Source organism: Clavelina lepadiformis, chromosome 4, assembly GCF_947623445.1.
Source record: "Clavelina lepadiformis chromosome 4, kaClaLepa1.1, whole genome shotgun sequence".
NCBI lineage: Eukaryota > Metazoa > Chordata > Ascidiacea > Aplousobranchia > Clavelinidae > Clavelina > Clavelina lepadiformis.
Genome location: NC_135243.1, coordinates 23,560,371 through 23,577,949, shown reverse-complemented (window position 1 = coordinate 23,577,949; position 17,579 = coordinate 23,560,371). Strand labels below are relative to the sequence as shown.

Below are 17,579 nucleotides of genomic sequence, written 5' to 3'. Positions count from 1 at the left end.
TATTAAACGCGTCATAATAATATCTTGCACGTAATAATGGTTTGTAAAAAAATCGCGTTGGTCTGTAAATACTTAAAGTCTTGCCAGCAGTTAGAGTCGGGACTGTTCACCGGTCACTGTGAGTAAATAAAATGAAGTTAATTGTCAGATGATCCTGGTGTCGGATTATGATCGAACAATGCCCAGCGCTATTTCACCGCTTTTCACTTGTTTACGTAACAATATCAAATTCCTGTTCCCATTATTATGGAAGGTCACCAGTTGATTGGAGCGCGGTATCAATCGCTTCCCGTCTTCTGTCTTCCGTGGCGTGATCGCATCTTTTCTGTTCTTTTTGTGACGTAACACTAGCACATAAATGACGCGTGATCGCTAGAATACCATCGGAAAATTTTGCTGCAAAATATCTTTATCAATTATGACGATTTTCAGAGCGACAAATCACATAACTTCGACTGTTTTAAGCTAATTCCGACAAAGTATTTGTCTGAGGTCAGGTCTATAAACACTGACCATCGCAATAAGTGCAATCGCAATAAGTGCAATCGCCATACCCAGTGTCAGCGAGTGACTATTTATTGAATGACGTTGAAAGACTGCTGGCGGCGTCTTACGAAGCAACATTTGTAAAAGTTTTAAGTATTTTTGCCACTTGGCGGTGTCGTTGATTTTGCAAAAAAAACGAAACACTTTTCCTTTCCTCTTGTACAGAGACGGCTCTAAGTGCGGCAGTAGCAGAAATAGTTTAGCGCACAATCCAAAATTTTTCAGCGAACCGAATACGAATATCGCAGCGTGTTTCAAACATGATCGGGCTTTACACAATAAACTTCAATATTGTTCATATTTATATAATCCTACACGGCAGACACAATAGTGAAATACTAAAGTCCAAGTAAAGAAATTTAGAACATGAAATTTGATACAATTTGTGTTTGAAAATAGGTCTTCATTGTTATGCCGATTGTTACGTGAAATGTCGAAGGTGACATAAAACAATTGGAAAAGCTAATTATACAACTTTAAATTAAAAAGATTAGAAAAACTTTTTAAACTATCGGAGTCGAATTTCGGAAAAGAGCCATCTAGTTTTTTTGATAAAATCATCAAATTTTTATTTGCAGCTGCCCACGCCGTTCCTGAAAAGCCGGCCATTGCGTCCTCAGGCGATGCTGCACATATTAATCCATCTGCCGCTAGTGGGGGCGCGAATGTCGAGTTCGGGTCTAGACGGCGGCGAGTAGGAGGAGCGGCAGGAGGCGGCGCCGCCCACAGAAGGATTACGTCACAACAAGCCCAATCTACAAACGCCCAGGTTGGCTGTGGTTTTAAATTTGTTGACGAGAAGTCCACACGTATTTGGGTCCTGGGTTTTATCGTACGTGGGTTGAATCGATCTAGAACTCGCTTGCAAAGACGATTCAACGCAAAGCGCCCCAATATCCGTGGGTTGAATAGTCTTTGGGTTGAGTTGTCTGGTTTGAATTGACCGACCATTCTCTTGCATACCGTAAGTACGGTTAATATGTTATGATGCGTACATGTATATTAATACCCCTTTCAAACCAACAACTTAATTAGGAGTTAAGATAGAATAAATCTGCCGATATTTTTTCCTTAAGGTGCTTTGAGAAGCAATCAATGACTTCAAAAAGTGTTTAAGTGTTTTATTTGATCTCTTATCATTACGCGATAACCTTTCGACCTCCCAGTAAATAATTGTGTTAACCTACTTCCTTCTCTCACTCGTATTCATGTTTCTGGTAATTGGATTTCCACCAAACTCTGTGAATTTTACTCTGTGGGGTGTTCGCTTATTATCAAGTGTAATCTCCAGTTGCTATGCAACGTTTGTTACACGCTGAGTTTCAACGACTAAGTTTTGTAAGAGTTGCGCTTTCTGGAGAAACTTTGGCAATTTTGAACAGTTATTAGTGTAAAAACTAGAAACCAGCTATTTCACTCAGGAAGGCGGTTCAAATAAGGCCAATTGTGATGTTGCTACTTGTTTTATGACGTCATAATTCATAAAAGTGTAAACCGTGTCAATATATATAAAAAGAATTGATCACCTTTGTATTAGAAGCTTCTGCTTTATACGTGGTAGTTAAAGCTTGTAGGAGATCTTAATGAGGTATGTTCTTGCGTTTATGTGAGACGAGATTCCTAATTGTTTGTGTTGAGGTCAAAGGTGAACATAAAAAAGCTATAACGTCACTCACACCACGTGATTGAAAAGGAAAGATTTCGTCATGATGATGTAATGAGATCGTCTTAGTTGCATAGCATACGTAGTTAGTCTAACAGTTAGACTCTAACTAAACAACAGATAAAGAAGTCAGTTATAGTCACAGTAGTTGGCTAGATATACCAACGCGGAATTACTAATTTATAAAAACAGCTTTTTATTAGAAGCCTCTATTACGTAACAGTGATAATAATAAACTAGGGCATTTCATTGCAGGCGATACACTCACAGATAGGTTTATAAGATTCGACTTTGGCTACGGCGAGGAAAGTTTATCGCCGCAACAGCTGCTGAATTTCTGCTGTATTTGCAAAAATAGAAATTAAAGCGACTCTTTCACTCCACAAAATCACATCAAAAACTTTGCTCACAGACGGGTGGCAAAAAGAACGTCGTGTTATCTGGTGACGCGATGAAAGAAATGGCGCGCCAGGCTAAAGCAATGAGGGAAGACAGACGAGCTGGTCTAGACGCCCGTCACAAGTGGATTATTGGGAAAGTAAAGATTTTTAGTTGTTTTATTATTACATCATAATCCATTAACAATTGCTTTGGAATGTTACAACTGTACACACCTGTTTCTGTAAAATGTTTGGTCACAAAATGTAAACAATTGAATTGGATTTTCGCCGTCGACAACACAATAATTCATTATTGATATCGAGGTTATGGCTTAGTTTATAACAATGTCAATTTGTGATAGTTAAGAGACATCGTGTGGCTTATTCCTGCGTTTATGTTCAATCCTATATGCGCGTACGTAACAATGCACACGGTGTTTGCGAACAATCAACTCTTGAACAAAGAAATTAGACAACTTCACTGACAGCAAATTATCTTCTAAGGTTGCCGAAGCCATGCGGGTTGAGGAACCAACGGTGGAGGAGCAGCTGATTGGGGATGAGAAGTTCGATCTTCTTGACACTTTCTTTGCGACGAATGGAACCAAGAAGCTTATGTTTTATTTCCAGGTGATCATTGCTTGACAATTGTGAACGATATTCAAGTGTTGGTTATTCTTGTCGTGGATGTGATTGGTTATTAGTGATTAACAGTTTTTTTTATTTTAATATACTCAACCGCACGGGCTTCTCTTCTATTTATTACGTCATAAACAATTACAGGAGGCCTCTTTAAAAGAAGCGTCACATTCCCGAGCTGACATGGCAAGCCTGCATCCGAACCAACTGAAAGAGAAGCTCTTCCTAACCACGGGGGAAGGGGAGCGTAAGTTTATTCTGATGCTGCCTGTGTGATTCGTGCTAGGCTGTTATTACATCATAATCATCTTTATGACTCAGTTTTATAATTTAACAACTGACTGAGTTACGTAAACTTCACTCACGGAATGTATTTTGTGTGAAACGGAAACAAAAATGGACTTAGCGTTATCAAATCAGCTATTTTCTGTGTGTCTCCACCCAAATATTTCTCAGCAGTAAAACTCTGTTCACTTTTTCCGGCAGCCTTGACCGGGATTTGTTATTTCTTCGTCCGAACAATCACAAAATCGATCTCTACCTCGAATATAGCGAACGAAGTCAACTTCGGTTTCATCGACGCGAGAGAGGGGGGCCTCTTAAAGGGGATAGAAGAACTCCTGGGGCGGGTGATGGTGCCCGCCTTGAAGGCCCAGACAGACTGGGGTCAGCTAACAGCCAATGGAGGGAACAACCAGCAACAGGTTATTGGACCGATTGCTACAGACTCAGCTCATATCGTTGTCTTAATTTTAGGAAAATTTATTGGAAACCTCTCTGAGCTATAGTTGGTTGTTGTTTTAACTGCTAATGACGAATGCACTTGAGATAATTCTGCGCAGTTTACGCAGTGATATGTATTGCCATGTAGCTCAAGTGTTCTAGTAATGCCTTCGTATGAGGTATAACTTGGCAATATGACCCTTCTATATCTATAAATGAGTGCTTTGTTAATTATGTGCGTTTGTGAATTGAAGCGAACTGCAAAGAGTTTAATGGGAATTTAAACCTGATACTTTTTTATTATGATGTCATAAAAGAGTGGTCTATTGTCAGATTGACGACTTTATTGAATCGATCGAGAAATTTGTCGGAACGCTTTCCGTCGCTCGCTCGAACATGTCCGACCGCTTTGAACTGGACGAGTTCGATGTCGGCTACAACTTGGACAACATAAAAAGACCCCAGGACTTTGCCCAAGTTGCTGGAACCAACCTTGACCTCATCGAGAAGCTCGAAGCTGTCCTCAGTGGATGGTGCAAGCAGATCGACCAGGTAACTTATGACGTGACAGTAGGCTAATCGCAAACTTATTTAGTGGCTAAAAAATGTTTATAATCCGCTAGGTGCTGGCAGAGAGCGAGCAAATGCGCAAAGAAGCCGACGATATCGGTCCGGCTGCAGAGCTCGATCATTGGAAACAGAGGATGGCAAAATTCAGTTCTCTGCTTGACGAAATAAAGACCCCCCGGGTATGATTCGCTTATGCTGTTGTGGTTGCATATAAGGGGAAGCCCCCTCTGCACACAAGTCAATTGTTTTTTTTCGTAACCAATCATTGGTAAAAGTTGGTAACAGAATTAACCGATGATCAGGGCCGGCAAATGGAAGTTGCAATATTGATGCAATTATATATGAGTGCTTTAGCTTGGTAACTAAACACGCTTTAAACTTTTTACTTTGTAGACACTTCCATCTATTGTGTTATGACGTCATAGCGATTGCAAAGACAACGTATATTTTTAACTACAGCATCGTCCATTTTAATGCATCGCATTTCAATTTAGTTCATTTATTTGCTTTCAAGGTTAAAGTTGTGGTCGGAATACTTCACGCGGCAAAATCTCGAACTCTTCGATCCTGGAAGGCCCTTGATTCGAGAATCACTGACGCAGCCAATGAAGCAAAAGACAATGTCAAGTATCTGTACACCCTGGACAAGTATTTCGGGCCTCTGTCCAAGTGCACACCGCAAGGTATAACTAAAAACAACTTGACCTTGAACTACGTGTGCTGATTAAACAGTTCTTCAGAAACGTCACTGTACAAAAGAGTTTGATATTGATTAATTGGCTTATGACGTGTACAACGCACATAATGCGTGATTAAGCCACGTTCACCGAGAGCATTGTTGAAGCTTTGTTGCGTCATTATCCTCCTGCAGGCATGATAGAAGTGCTCCCGGGGTTAATGAACAGCATCCGTATGATCCACAGCATCTCTCAATTTTACAACACGTCAGAAAGAATGACGTCACTATTCGTGAAGGTATTTCCCCATTGCATTGCACAAAGTCGTGATATATGTATATATGTTTATCTAAAAATTTAACAAAAACAGACAATTTCTATTGATTACATGTTCCATGACTTGTTTCAGGTGACCAATCAGATGATAACCACCTGCAAACAATACATCATGGGGGGGAGCGGTAAGGTGTGGGAGATAGAGAGAGACGTCTTGTTGGACAGGATCGAGAATTGCGACAGGTTAAACCTGGAATACCAGAAAGCTTTCCACAGGTTCTCGTTTATTTTGTTTCTAAATTCATAAATAGCGTAAAGTGCATTATACTATAGAGACTATATGTGTCTGTGTTAAGATCTATGATATAACACAATCGTAAATATCGCCGTAATGTCTATGATTAGACAGAAAAGGATTTCTAGGCTTAATAGCTTCTACGTGTAATTGTATTGAAATTACATTTTATCCTAAACGCCTTCGTTTTTATGAGCTCGGAGGACCACAAAATCTGTTAAACGTTACGTTTTTACGTTCTTACGTTTTTACGTTCTTACATTTTTACGTTTTTTTACTTTACTTTTACTCCAGGACCAAAGCGAAACTGAAAGAGAAGCCACAAGAACGTCAGTTTGAGTTCAGTGAGAATTATATCTTCGGAAAATTCGACACTTTCTGCGGCAGGTTGAAGAAGCTTGCCGACATGGTCTCTACCATGAGGATTCTTTCTGGCCTCAAGAACATAAAGATGGAAGGCATAGATTCCATGTACACCAAGTAAGACTTTGACCCACACACCCACAAGGTGTCTACTTTACTTATATTGTCAGCAACATATCGTCTTGCGGTTAGTTAAATGATTATTTTTTTAGATCAATAATTTCAATATTTTCAATAATTGCAGTATTTTCAATAATTGCAATATTTTCAATAATTTCAGTATCTTCAGTATTTTTATTATTTTCAGTGTTTTTAGTACTTTCAGTACTTCAGTAATTTCAGTATTTTCAGTATTTTCAGTAACTTTTCAATTACTTGCATCATCCTTAACTATCGCTTTGAATATGTCCAGGTATCAAAGCATCGTAAGCAACGCAGAAAAGAAGAAATATGACGTCCTTGATCACAGGAAAGCCGAGTTTGAAGCCGATTATCTCGAATTTAAGTCACAGATAGACGCCCTCCACTTGGCGCTACAAACCTATATGGACAACTGGTTCGACAAATCTCTTTCCACCGAATACTTGCTCGAACTTTTGGTCAAATTTGAGGCAATAAAGGGAGCCGAGTAAGCAAATGCTTCAATACTTTATTTTTCAGGATGTTTGGTAATATTTTTATACTTCCATGATAAAGTGAATGAGTGTTATTGATGATGATTCAGTTGATTTGGTGGAATTGGCAGAGTCGAAGGTTATGTCGCTAATATTTTTTGCTAGTTTGGACATCAACGAGAAGTATTCTTTCCTTCTCACCAAATACGCGAAAGACCTTGAAACAGTGAGAAAACTTTACGCCAAATTCAAGACCGATCCACCGATCGCCAGAAACATGCCGCCCATTTCAGGTGGATGCAAAATTCGATAACTGGTTTAAATTGTTATTTTTTATGATATCAAAGTATTCAATTCGTGACGGGCGTAATGACACTAGCATGATATAGTTAAGACAATTATTGTTTGTCCGTTTGTAACGATTTCGCCTTTAAAAGTTACAAGCTGCGTATTATACAAACTATTATTACAAACTGTATATTATTATTTCGACGCCTCACATCACGAAATAAATAATGAATCACAATCGGTAAAAAACTAAAAACACTGTTTGTTCATCCAGGCAAGATCGCGTGGGCGAGGCAGTTATATAGAAAGATCACCTTGCCGATCGAGCACTTCCAGAAGAGGGATGAGCTTCTCAAATCCCTGGAAGGCAAGAAGATTGTGAAGACTTACAACAAAATGGCGGCTGTGCTCCTGGAGTACGAAGTTCTCTACCATCGCGGATGGTGCGTACGATGATTCATTCTCGAATTTTATTGATTTCAAAAAAGTTTTGAATTATTTAGAAATTTGAAAGTTGTTGATCGTGATTTATTGTAGTGACGTAAAAATACTAACCTTTCATCGTTATAGCACCACAGCACAGTTAATATTTTGAAAGCTTTAAGCCTTCTAGGCTTTGCCGCTTTGACTTGTTCGGTGATTGTGTGTCAGCATATTTTTGTTTGCTTACCATGTAACGGTTAACGCCATCGTTGTCGTTCCCCACAGTCTATGACGAAACATAAGCGACACGACACGACAGTGTAATGTTGTAAAGACATTTTTATAATCATTGCCCCTTTGGGCCGAATAAAACGCTTCTACGACAATTAACCGTGGGAAATTGACCGCGAACAAACTGACCGGGGACAACTGACCGGGGGACAACTGACCGTGACGTAAATTTACCTAGAACCAACTGACCTTAAATCATATTATCACCTAAATCATATAATTTGAATAAACAACAATGCTAATTTGCGTAAAAAATAAAAATAAAATGCGTAGCGGTTGATTTGTGTCGCCGGCCAATTTGTTGCCGGTCAGTTGACCACGACCAATTGTCGCCGGTGAATTTGTTCACGGTCAATTGACGTGATCCCGAATAAAACATCAGCATATTTCTTGCGCAGGCGACGCGCCGTGGATGTGGTTAAGAGCGGCCTTCAAGCGTCTTTATTATTACGTAACAAAGAAACAAACAAGTTGATGGTGAACTTTGACCCTTCAATATGGGAATTGCTCGCTGAAGCGAAATATTTCACCAAAATCGGCCTCGATATCCCGGATGTAGCCTTCCGGCTGTGTTTGAAAGAAGAGAAGATCAACCAAAACCGGGTGAGAATTAAGTTACATAAGTGAGATAAGAATTAAGTCTTAATTTTTGTTGTACTTGGATGCAGAACGGCTACCATGCCTATACTAAACATTGTACTCGTATTGGTTGTTTTAGCTGCGTTGTTACCGGTCCTAAACTATAGCATTACCACAACATAACTAAATACCTATAACATTGTAAAAAAACAATTGTATATTACAACCTACAACATAATTGTAAAAAATACACAAATAAACCACAATGTCTTATGGGGAACGTTTTGTCACGACAACACAGAACGATTTGAACGAGATGATTGTCTCCTTCGAGAAGATGACGGATGGGATTTCCCCGTTGATGACGCCCTTGTTGAAACCGTTCGTGGTTCGAGTCGAGGACAAAATCACTTCCGGTCTGACCGTGATCAACTGGAATTCTCTCAACATCGAGAAGTTTATAGAGGATGTCTATGAAGCGATGAACGAGCTCAAGCTTATAACAAAAAGGGTGAGATGTTTATGGGGTGTAATCACGAACCGATGTGATGTTAATAGATCCGTGTTGTTATTTTATTTGTCCAATCAACAACCCGGGTTAAAGGTCATTGTCAACCAATAAACTCCTTCATCTGACTTTTAGATCCAAGACATCATGGAATGTGGCATCGGCGTCTTCCTCAATGACATCAGCACCACTGCCCTTTGTGACATGCCTGATGACGACGCTGTTACGTGCGAGCAATTTCTCAAGCTTACCGATGACACCATCAGCATGGCGAGTCAGAGCCTGGTTACCGGTAGTGCGGCAGCAGAAAGAGCAGTGTTCGAGATTATTGACGTAAGACCCGAACGCTACGTCATAATACGTTCTTGTTCTTGTCGGTGCAACTAATTTATGACTTCGACATGAACTTGAACCTGTAGCCTACATGTTAGCAATGTCTCTATTACCGGTTTGTCTACACGTTTCGTAACCCTTTAAGCTGAAACATTGGTTTAAGACATCTGTTTGTGCTCACTCTTCTAGATTGTAGTTTTGTATCACGTGAGGACTATATTTTGCAAATGTCTCTCCACCCTTATCTCTACCCTTCAGTTTGTAACGTTCCATGAAACTGCTAACTGCCTTTATGTGTTTTAACCGGTTTTAACCTGGACTTAAAAGAATGAGTTTGTCTTTGCAGCTACTGAAGCAGCAATATACTGAGGCCGAGCTTTCGAACCTTGAGGCTCAGGCAAAGTCCGAAAACTTCCCGGTCTGGTATTATACGTTGATGGGGAACGTCTGCCAACGAACGACTGACGCTTTGGTGAGTATTAAGACCAAGGATTGAAGTTAAAAACAAAAACGTTAGTAAAGTGAAACTTACCGTAACTATAAGTTAACTATCACTCTATTGTATGTGCATTTGTGTTCCTGTCTGATTTCGTTTTTTCAATTACAGGTGAAGTGTAGTCGTCTCTCATTGGATACGATAAAGCGTCGTCTGCAGCAAGCCAACAAATATCAGACCAATCAGGGAGCAGCTGACTCCCAGAAGGCGCCACTCTTTAAATCTCAAATTATTTTAAACCTTCCCGCCATCATAATGAAGCCAAGTCTGGACGACATACAGGTTAGGCTTTAGGTGTCAGGTTGATGAGATTGCATTTATGTGGGTTTCATCACGTTTAAGCGGTGCAGTGCAGACAGGGGCATCACGTTAGTTTTCTTAGAATGACTTGATTTTATTATCTTGTACAGGCAAAACTCTATCTTGACAAAATTTTTAATTTTCGTGCTTTTCCATACACCCTGTAAACTGTTCATATTTATCGTCACAGGCGGCACTAAACAAAGCCATTGATCAGATCCTGAGTGCGACTCAGGGTGTAGAATTATGGAAGTACGCTGATCTGCATTATGAGCAACAGCAGATGGAAGCAGAGGCGGCCAGAAAGATGGGCGAAGACATTAAAACCCAAATCAAACCTCCAAAACCGATCCACAAGCAAATAAGGTGTCCTTTGATGAAATAAAATAATTGGAGCCGAAGTCGACAGAATCCCGTTGATAGTTTTTAATCATTGTAATATTTTGAATTATAGTGATACAGTATTTTGTTGGAAAATTTTTCATCTCTACAAGCTTATTTCCAAATACGTTGCTTAATCTAGTCATCAGGTCTATCATGTACCTCAGCATAAGCCTATCATTTTTATTTTTAACAAACGCAATGCAATAACATTTAAACTTTGCTTTTTCGCATTCAGTGAACACAAAGACGTGGTGAAAGTCGTGGTCGCTTTGCATTCCGTGGTCAGCTCATTGAAAACTGAGAGCGAGTCGGTGAGTTAACTTCCAATTTTCTACGGATGCAACCGGAATATTTAATAAATTGCTATCTCGTTGTTTTATCACCACCGCGAGTCAACGGTCATGACTTTGCCTTCTTTTATCGTCATGTTTTTCCACCTCCAGCTTCTGAGTAAATTCAACGGATTCAGTGAGCTCTGGTTGGAGGATCCTCAGGAAAAGATTGTTCAGTTCGTTGAAGGAGATCACGTCTATGCTGAGTACGAAGCCCAGATCAAGTATGTGCAGCATGAGTCTTATGATTCCAATCAAATCCTTGTTGGTTTGATGAAACAACTAATATAGAAAACAGAATCCATGTTAAACATATCTTCAAGTTCAACATATAAATAAGTACTAATATATAACATCTTTATTATAAATCAGAGTTAATTCCAACGTTGGGAGAAAGGCCCAGTCAAAATGACCGGGTACAAATTTATCTCCAACCACGAAGTTACAGCCTAATGCTTTTTTTTATGACGTCACAGGTATTATCACCGACTTGAATCGAAGGTTGAGGACCTTCCGTCCAATTATCAGGTCGGATCCGTTCTGTTTGAAACCGACTCCCTCAAGCTGGCGCTGGTCCAGGAATGCAAGGCGTGGAAAAGATCGTTCGGAAGCGCGCTTAACGACAAGGCAGGAAGGGAGCAGGAGAACATCTTCAACATGATTGACAGCCTCAGCAAGAGGATGAAGTTTGTGGATTATTTCATTAAAGATCAATCTAGAAATTATATTTGAAATTGCTATCTTTTACATACTTTGGTTTGACATTCATGCACTAGGACCATAACCGTACCCGTAGAAGAAAATCACTTTTTAAAACATTTTATAATAAACTTCTATGTATAGTATGTATGTATGTATTCTATGTATGTATAACTTCTATGCCAATCATATCTGTAACGTCTCGAGTGTAAAATAATTCACTATACTTGCGTGAATTTGACAAACAAGCAACGTTGAAATTTAAACATATTTCATCTTTTCTCTTTCATCAGCCGACCTATCAATGACCTCGATGACGTCAGAGGGGCGATGGCGTCCCTTCGCGAGCTCCGTGAAAGTCAGATCAAGATAGACATGACGATTGGACCAGTAGAGGAGAGTTACGCTCTGCTGAACAAACTTGAACTTAGTTATAACGACGGAAACGCTGAGAAAGTGGACGGTCTCGCTTACCAGTGGAAGACTCTGCTTTCTACGGTTCGTCGATGATAGATGTTTTGTCGATCATATCCTTCATCACAATATTGTCTGTCTAATTTGTAGATTAAGTTTGCTAGGCCTTGAAATCGCAATGTTGCCTAGTATTCTAACTTCTTAGTGTTGTTATTTTGATATTTTTCCTGACTCCAGTAACCAACTATCATTATTATTACTAATTCATTATTTATTATTACTAACAATTACCATTGTTATCATTAATTTATTATCATCATATCATGAATATGACAAACAGGGTTTACTTCTTCTTTCCAGGTCGTTGTGACTCAGTCGACGCTGCTGGAAGTCCAGCCCGGTTTTAAGACCGCTCTCTTGGCTGGAGTCGAGAAGTTTCAGGTCGATACGGTCGATTTCTACAGCGACTATGAGAACAAGTGAGTGTGACTTGTGTCATTGTGATGTCATAAGGTTCAAAAGTGACCGAAAAATGGCTCTTTTAGTATAGAATACATTTCCTTAACTCTACATCTCGTGATGTTGAAATCGCAACTAGCTCACAGCAGTAAATGTAATGGTAGTAGTAGCACCGATAGATGTTATTCACTAATAGTTGTAAACTATATGAAAATGCAGATTGCTGTAGTTCATCGATGTCGTTTAACTCACTTAATTGGTTAATGATCGCCGTTATCGTATGCTTTGGTCTGACTTGTTTGATTTTAAAATTCTTGCAGAGGTCCCAATATCCAGGGTATTCCCCCACGGGAGGCGAGCGACCGACTTCAGATTTTCCAGACGAGATTCGACGAACTGTGGAGAAAATTTATCACCTACTCAGGCGGAGAAGAACTCTTTGGCTTGGCTGTCACTGGTTGGTTAATCGTTACAACACAATTACTGACGTCACAATTGTTATACTGAAACGTTTGCATTTGGTTATTCTGATGATTACTTTTTTACGTATGCTTGTGGAACGAACATTATCATTTCTCAGAAGTACTGACAAACATTCTATTCGAAAATTTCGTTGCAAGGATTATGCGTAAATTCGCGCTAATTGTAAATAGAAATGTTTAACACACATCTGTGCTTGCAGGTAGCGTATGTTGTTTTTATATCCAGAATACGCCGACCTACAGCGTATTAAACGGGAGCTCAGTTTGCTTCAAAAGCTCTATGGTCTCTACAACAACGTCATTGAAAGCGTCAACGGCTACTACGACATCTTATGGCAGGAACTGGACATTGAGAAAATCAACCAGGAGCTTCTCGATTTCCAAAATAAGTAAGTTGTGATTTCTATGTTAACCTAAGCGGTGCCTGAACTATGGTTTTCTTACAATCTGTGCTGACTTGTGGGTTGCAGTAATATTTGTTCCGCAATTGCGCAATAGGACTCTGCATTTAGAAATTTGACTCCTAACTTCCGTCTATTTGTTATGGACACACAGTGTAGCCAGCAACACATCAAAGATGTTTCAAATTCTACGAAAATAAAAAGCTGTAATAGATGTATTAATAAATTGTAGTAGCCTAATGGGCGATGCAAGTACAGACACAAATGAGAAAAATTTGCCTCAGATGCCGAATTACCCTGAACAATTTTGCGGATATTATCATTTTCTTTAATCAGATGCCGCAAACTTCCTAAAGCGCTGAAGGAGTGGGAAGCTTTTATGGATTTGAAAAAGAAAATTGACGACTTCAGTGAGTGCTGCCCTCTACTGGAGATGATGGCAAACAAGGTGATCCCTATAAATTCTCAATTCGCATTTGCAAGACAATTAGCTTGTAACACTTTTTATTTTTGCTTGATATAAAATAACAAGGTATGCAAATTAGCTGACGTCATTGCTTGATTGCAGGCAATGATGACGCGTCACTGGGATAGGATAGCAAAGCTTACGTCACACTCGTTCGACGTTGATAACGAGAACTTCCAACTGCGGAATATCATGGAGGCCCCTCTGCTTGAGAATAAAGAGGATATTGAGGTGGGGAAGTCCCTTATATGAGAATCGTGTGCGTCACATTACGTCTTTATTTTGGCTGTATTCAAAATCATTGTGGCTGAGGTGCGACATTGTTGGTCTCCAGACATCGTGTAATTTGCGTGTGAAGTATAACTTCCATTATAGCGTATAGTATAGGCCCTGTACCATATACACTGCATATGACACAAACGCATTCGTGGAAAGCCGTAACCGCAAATACCCTAATGTATCTGTAAATGCTTATTTCCTTTGTTCATATAATTCGTTATAACTTATAACGCTGTGGCTCACGACCTACTTCGACCACGCACCGTGGTTCAATCAACCCAAATCGATTCATTCGACCATCATCGATTCATCCCTTTATGCTTCTGCCATATTTATGATGGATTTATGCTGATTTCATCTTCGGTTTACTCTTCACTGTCTTCATCATCCAGGATGTCTGCATCAGCGCGGTCAAGGAGAGAGATATCGAAGGAAAACTGAAGCAGGTTGTTGCCGACTGGAGCGTCCAAGTCTTCACTTTCTCGTGAGTTTATTTTGGGTTTTCTTTTTTTAAATTTTAGTGGGAAGTTGAATGGGGTTAATGCAAACTCATATCTGTTTGTTTAGGCGCAAATGGTTTTAATTTATGGATAAGCGTATGTGGGAAATAACTTTCTGAAATAACGACTTTACTTCGATATAAAGTAAACAGCGAAAACATGTTTTTCAACTTAAAATGTCCTAGAACAGAATATAAATTTTAATCAAACTCTTCTTTTTTTAACAAAGCTCTTTTAGATAATTTTTCTTCCCTTTCTCTTCCCAGAATATTCAAAGCGAGAGGAGAACTTCTTCTTAAAGGAGGAGACATCACTGAGATTGTGGCTCTCATGGAGGATTCTCTCATGGTCCTCGCTTCTCTTATGAGCAACAGGTAACCCGATATCATAATTTCGCATTGTTGATACACCTCGCATCATAGCGTGCTTGCGATTAGTTGTAGAGTGAATGACCATACAGTATGATGGATATCTCTGCTTATGTTAGTTTGCTGCATTACGGAGAAATTATACGCCTTTATCGATCTACAACAACTGAGGTTGTTGTGTTATCAAGCTTAAATTTGATTTGTGGGATTACGTGTCACAAGATAGGTGATGATTTCATCAACATTGATTGATGCATTGCAGGTACAACGCTCCCTTCAAACCTCAGATCCAGAGTTGGGTGAACAAGCTTTCAGGCTCGACCGAGATCATTGAGAACTGGCTCACGGTACAAAATCTCTGGGTGTACCTTGAGGCTGTCTTCGTCGGTGGTGACATCGCTAAGCAGTTGCCTCAGGTACTGGATGAAATGGACTCTAGGAACGCCATGATGTGTTCTGTATCGTAATTCAAGTTAACACGACTTCGCTTTCCACCAACATTAACATAAACGCTGAAAAGCCTTTCAAAAGCATTTCAGTTTTATTTTTACAAGAAACGGATTGAAATGTGCGCAAGGCGTAAGAATCATGATTTGTTATAAACGCTAACTTTAGAGATTTACTTCCCTTGCTTTCCAGGAAGCAAAGCGGTTTGCCAACATCGACAAATCCTGGCAGAAGATTATGCAGAAAGCCCACGAGACGACCAACGTGGTACAGTGCTGTATGGGTGATGACACCCTGGCTCAACTTCTACCCCATCTGTTAGAACAGCTGGAAATGTGCCAGAAATCACTGACCGGATACCTCGAGAAGAAGAGATTACTCTTTCCCAGGTGTGGACTCGATCCTACTGTATGGTTTGGATGATTTCGTTGTTGGTATTTGGGAACCGAATTCCATTTCAAAGTTGAAACGATGCAGATTTTGATCTCTCATGTGTTTAAGTGTCCACGTTTTCATTTATTGAACAGGAATGATTTCGTAAAATTCACTGCTAACCGTTAACCGAAAGCGAACGAAAGTTTTTACCCGCGAGCAAATCAATGGACCGAGTTAGACCACATCTTATTTTGATTTTTGTCTTTTAACAGTTTATTTCACTTTCCTTGCCCTTTATCTTTGTCAGATTTTTCTTCGTTTCCGATCCAGCCCTTCTTGAAATTCTGGGCCAAGCGAGCGATTCCCACACAATCCAGGTAATTTAAAGCGTTTTATTTCATTCAATTCTCTGTTTGTCAAATTCAATTCTCTGTTTTGTTTGTTTGTCTGCATCCAAAACTCCTGCTGTCGTTTAGGCTCACTGCTTGAGCTTGTTCGACAACGTTTATCGCGTCGATTTCGACGAGAAGGTTTATGACCGAATAACCACAATCAGGTCACAAGAAGACGAGGCTGTTGAACTCGACAGCCCGGTCATGGCCCAAGTGAGTTAGAGAAGTCAAAGTTACAAATGTTTAATTTAAATTTTTTTGATTTTTGGCAAGATTTCGGGAAATATGTTTTTAGTGAATTTGACAGTGATTTATGCATTCCAGTTTGCTAAGTGTTTCAAAATGAATTTTTGTCCAAAATCTGTAGAATTTTGTTGCTCGATTCTTCGTTTTCGCTTTGGACTGTTTAACTTTAAATGTTTTGACTTCGGACTTCTTCGTAAACTTTCTTCTGACTCAGCACTTTTTATTTGACCAGGGCAACGTTGAAGTCTGGTTGAAGGCTCTCCTCGATATGGTGCTGTCAACCATACACTCAGTCATCAGGAAAGCATGGCAGAACATATCTGACACCGCAAGCTTTAAACTAATCGATTTTGAGAACGTTTTCCCGGCCCAGATTGGCTTACTTGGCATCCAGTTCCTCTGGACCAGAGACGCCGAACAGGCCCTCAGCCAGGCCAAGTCCGATAAAAAGGTGACGTAGTTTTGTATTTATTCGGTCATAACTGTCATTGTGTCGTTGGTGATGAATGTTTTGTGTTTTTGCTGGTTTTACTTTACCTTGCAACTTTCTGTATATTTCTGCTTTGGTCATGTATCATATGTGATAGCTACATTAGAACAATATAAGTCACATTTTAAAGGTGTTGCATAAAGGTTGCTGTGGGAAATCGGCTACTGCTGTTATTTTCTTTCTTCACGACTTTTGTCTGTTTTAACACAACCTTGACGTTTTTATCAGGCGATGCAAAACATGAACCAAAAATTCTTGGACATACTGAATGAACTTATCAGTATGACCACAACGGAACTGACCAAATATGAAAGAACCAAGTTTGAAACTCTGGTCACGATTCACGTCCATCAGAGAGATATATTCGACGACATGGTAATTGCATGAACATTCAATAAGATGAACTTAGGAGCATAAGTGTCTGGACTGCTGAGTATTCTAATGACAGCTACAAGAGCAAAGAAAACTGAAATAATTGCTGCTTTCTTGACATTTGTGTTCATTCTTTCCTAAGATACTTTAATGGTATAGGCTGCTTATTACAATTAAACTACTACTACTTGTTACGATTTAAAATCTCCCTTCGTAGTTTGTTTCTGTACCAGCCTTTGCTGAAAAACTTTTGAAACCTTGGCTAGAAATTTCTCCGTTTGATCTTTTGACAGTGTCGCATGCACGTCAAATCCCCGAGCGATTTCGAGTGGCTCAAACAATCTCGTTTCTACTTCATCGACGACACCGACCGCTGCCTAGTGCAGATCACTGACGTTGACTTTGATTACTGCAACGAATACACCGGGTGTACGGAACGTCTGGTCATCACACCCCTCACTGATAGGTGCTTTGACGTTCAAGAGTTGAAAATAAAAGTTATTCTGCAT

The 17,579-nt window shown here is 39.7% G+C and overlaps 1 protein-coding gene across 1 annotated transcript in view; it reads left to right on the top strand.

The window, feature by feature from the left end:
• Positions 1-17,579, top strand: part of LOC143451532 (dynein axonemal heavy chain 5-like) — a 38,239-nt gene that overhangs the window by 997 nt on the left and 19,663 nt on the right. Inside the window, exons 3-40 of the mRNA XM_076952150.1 lie at positions 1,125-1,315; positions 2,622-2,747; positions 3,094-3,219; positions 3,373-3,475; positions 3,715-3,932; positions 4,285-4,503; positions 4,575-4,700; positions 5,036-5,204; positions 5,393-5,496; positions 5,608-5,750; positions 6,064-6,249; positions 6,545-6,760; positions 6,912-7,039; positions 7,309-7,477; positions 8,147-8,351; positions 8,629-8,838; positions 8,971-9,168; positions 9,515-9,640; positions 9,776-9,946; positions 10,155-10,330; positions 10,584-10,659; positions 10,792-10,904; positions 11,157-11,366; positions 11,673-11,877; positions 12,154-12,272; positions 12,573-12,709; positions 12,961-13,123; positions 13,472-13,583; positions 13,704-13,832; positions 14,273-14,364; positions 14,647-14,754; positions 15,011-15,164; positions 15,388-15,584; positions 15,878-15,947; positions 16,047-16,175; positions 16,441-16,659; positions 16,927-17,073; positions 17,364-17,536. Of these exons, the coding sequence (XP_076808265.1) occupies positions 1,125-1,315; positions 2,622-2,747; positions 3,094-3,219; positions 3,373-3,475; positions 3,715-3,932; positions 4,285-4,503; positions 4,575-4,700; positions 5,036-5,204; positions 5,393-5,496; positions 5,608-5,750; positions 6,064-6,249; positions 6,545-6,760; positions 6,912-7,039; positions 7,309-7,477; positions 8,147-8,351; positions 8,629-8,838; positions 8,971-9,168; positions 9,515-9,640; positions 9,776-9,946; positions 10,155-10,330; positions 10,584-10,659; positions 10,792-10,904; positions 11,157-11,366; positions 11,673-11,877; positions 12,154-12,272; positions 12,573-12,709; positions 12,961-13,123; positions 13,472-13,583; positions 13,704-13,832; positions 14,273-14,364; positions 14,647-14,754; positions 15,011-15,164; positions 15,388-15,584; positions 15,878-15,947; positions 16,047-16,175; positions 16,441-16,659; positions 16,927-17,073; positions 17,364-17,536 (5,863 nt within the window). The remainder of the gene's footprint in view (positions 1-1,124; positions 1,316-2,621; positions 2,748-3,093; positions 3,220-3,372; positions 3,476-3,714; positions 3,933-4,284; positions 4,504-4,574; positions 4,701-5,035; positions 5,205-5,392; positions 5,497-5,607; positions 5,751-6,063; positions 6,250-6,544; positions 6,761-6,911; positions 7,040-7,308; positions 7,478-8,146; positions 8,352-8,628; positions 8,839-8,970; positions 9,169-9,514; positions 9,641-9,775; positions 9,947-10,154; positions 10,331-10,583; positions 10,660-10,791; positions 10,905-11,156; positions 11,367-11,672; positions 11,878-12,153; positions 12,273-12,572; positions 12,710-12,960; positions 13,124-13,471; positions 13,584-13,703; positions 13,833-14,272; positions 14,365-14,646; positions 14,755-15,010; positions 15,165-15,387; positions 15,585-15,877; positions 15,948-16,046; positions 16,176-16,440; positions 16,660-16,926; positions 17,074-17,363; positions 17,537-17,579) is intronic.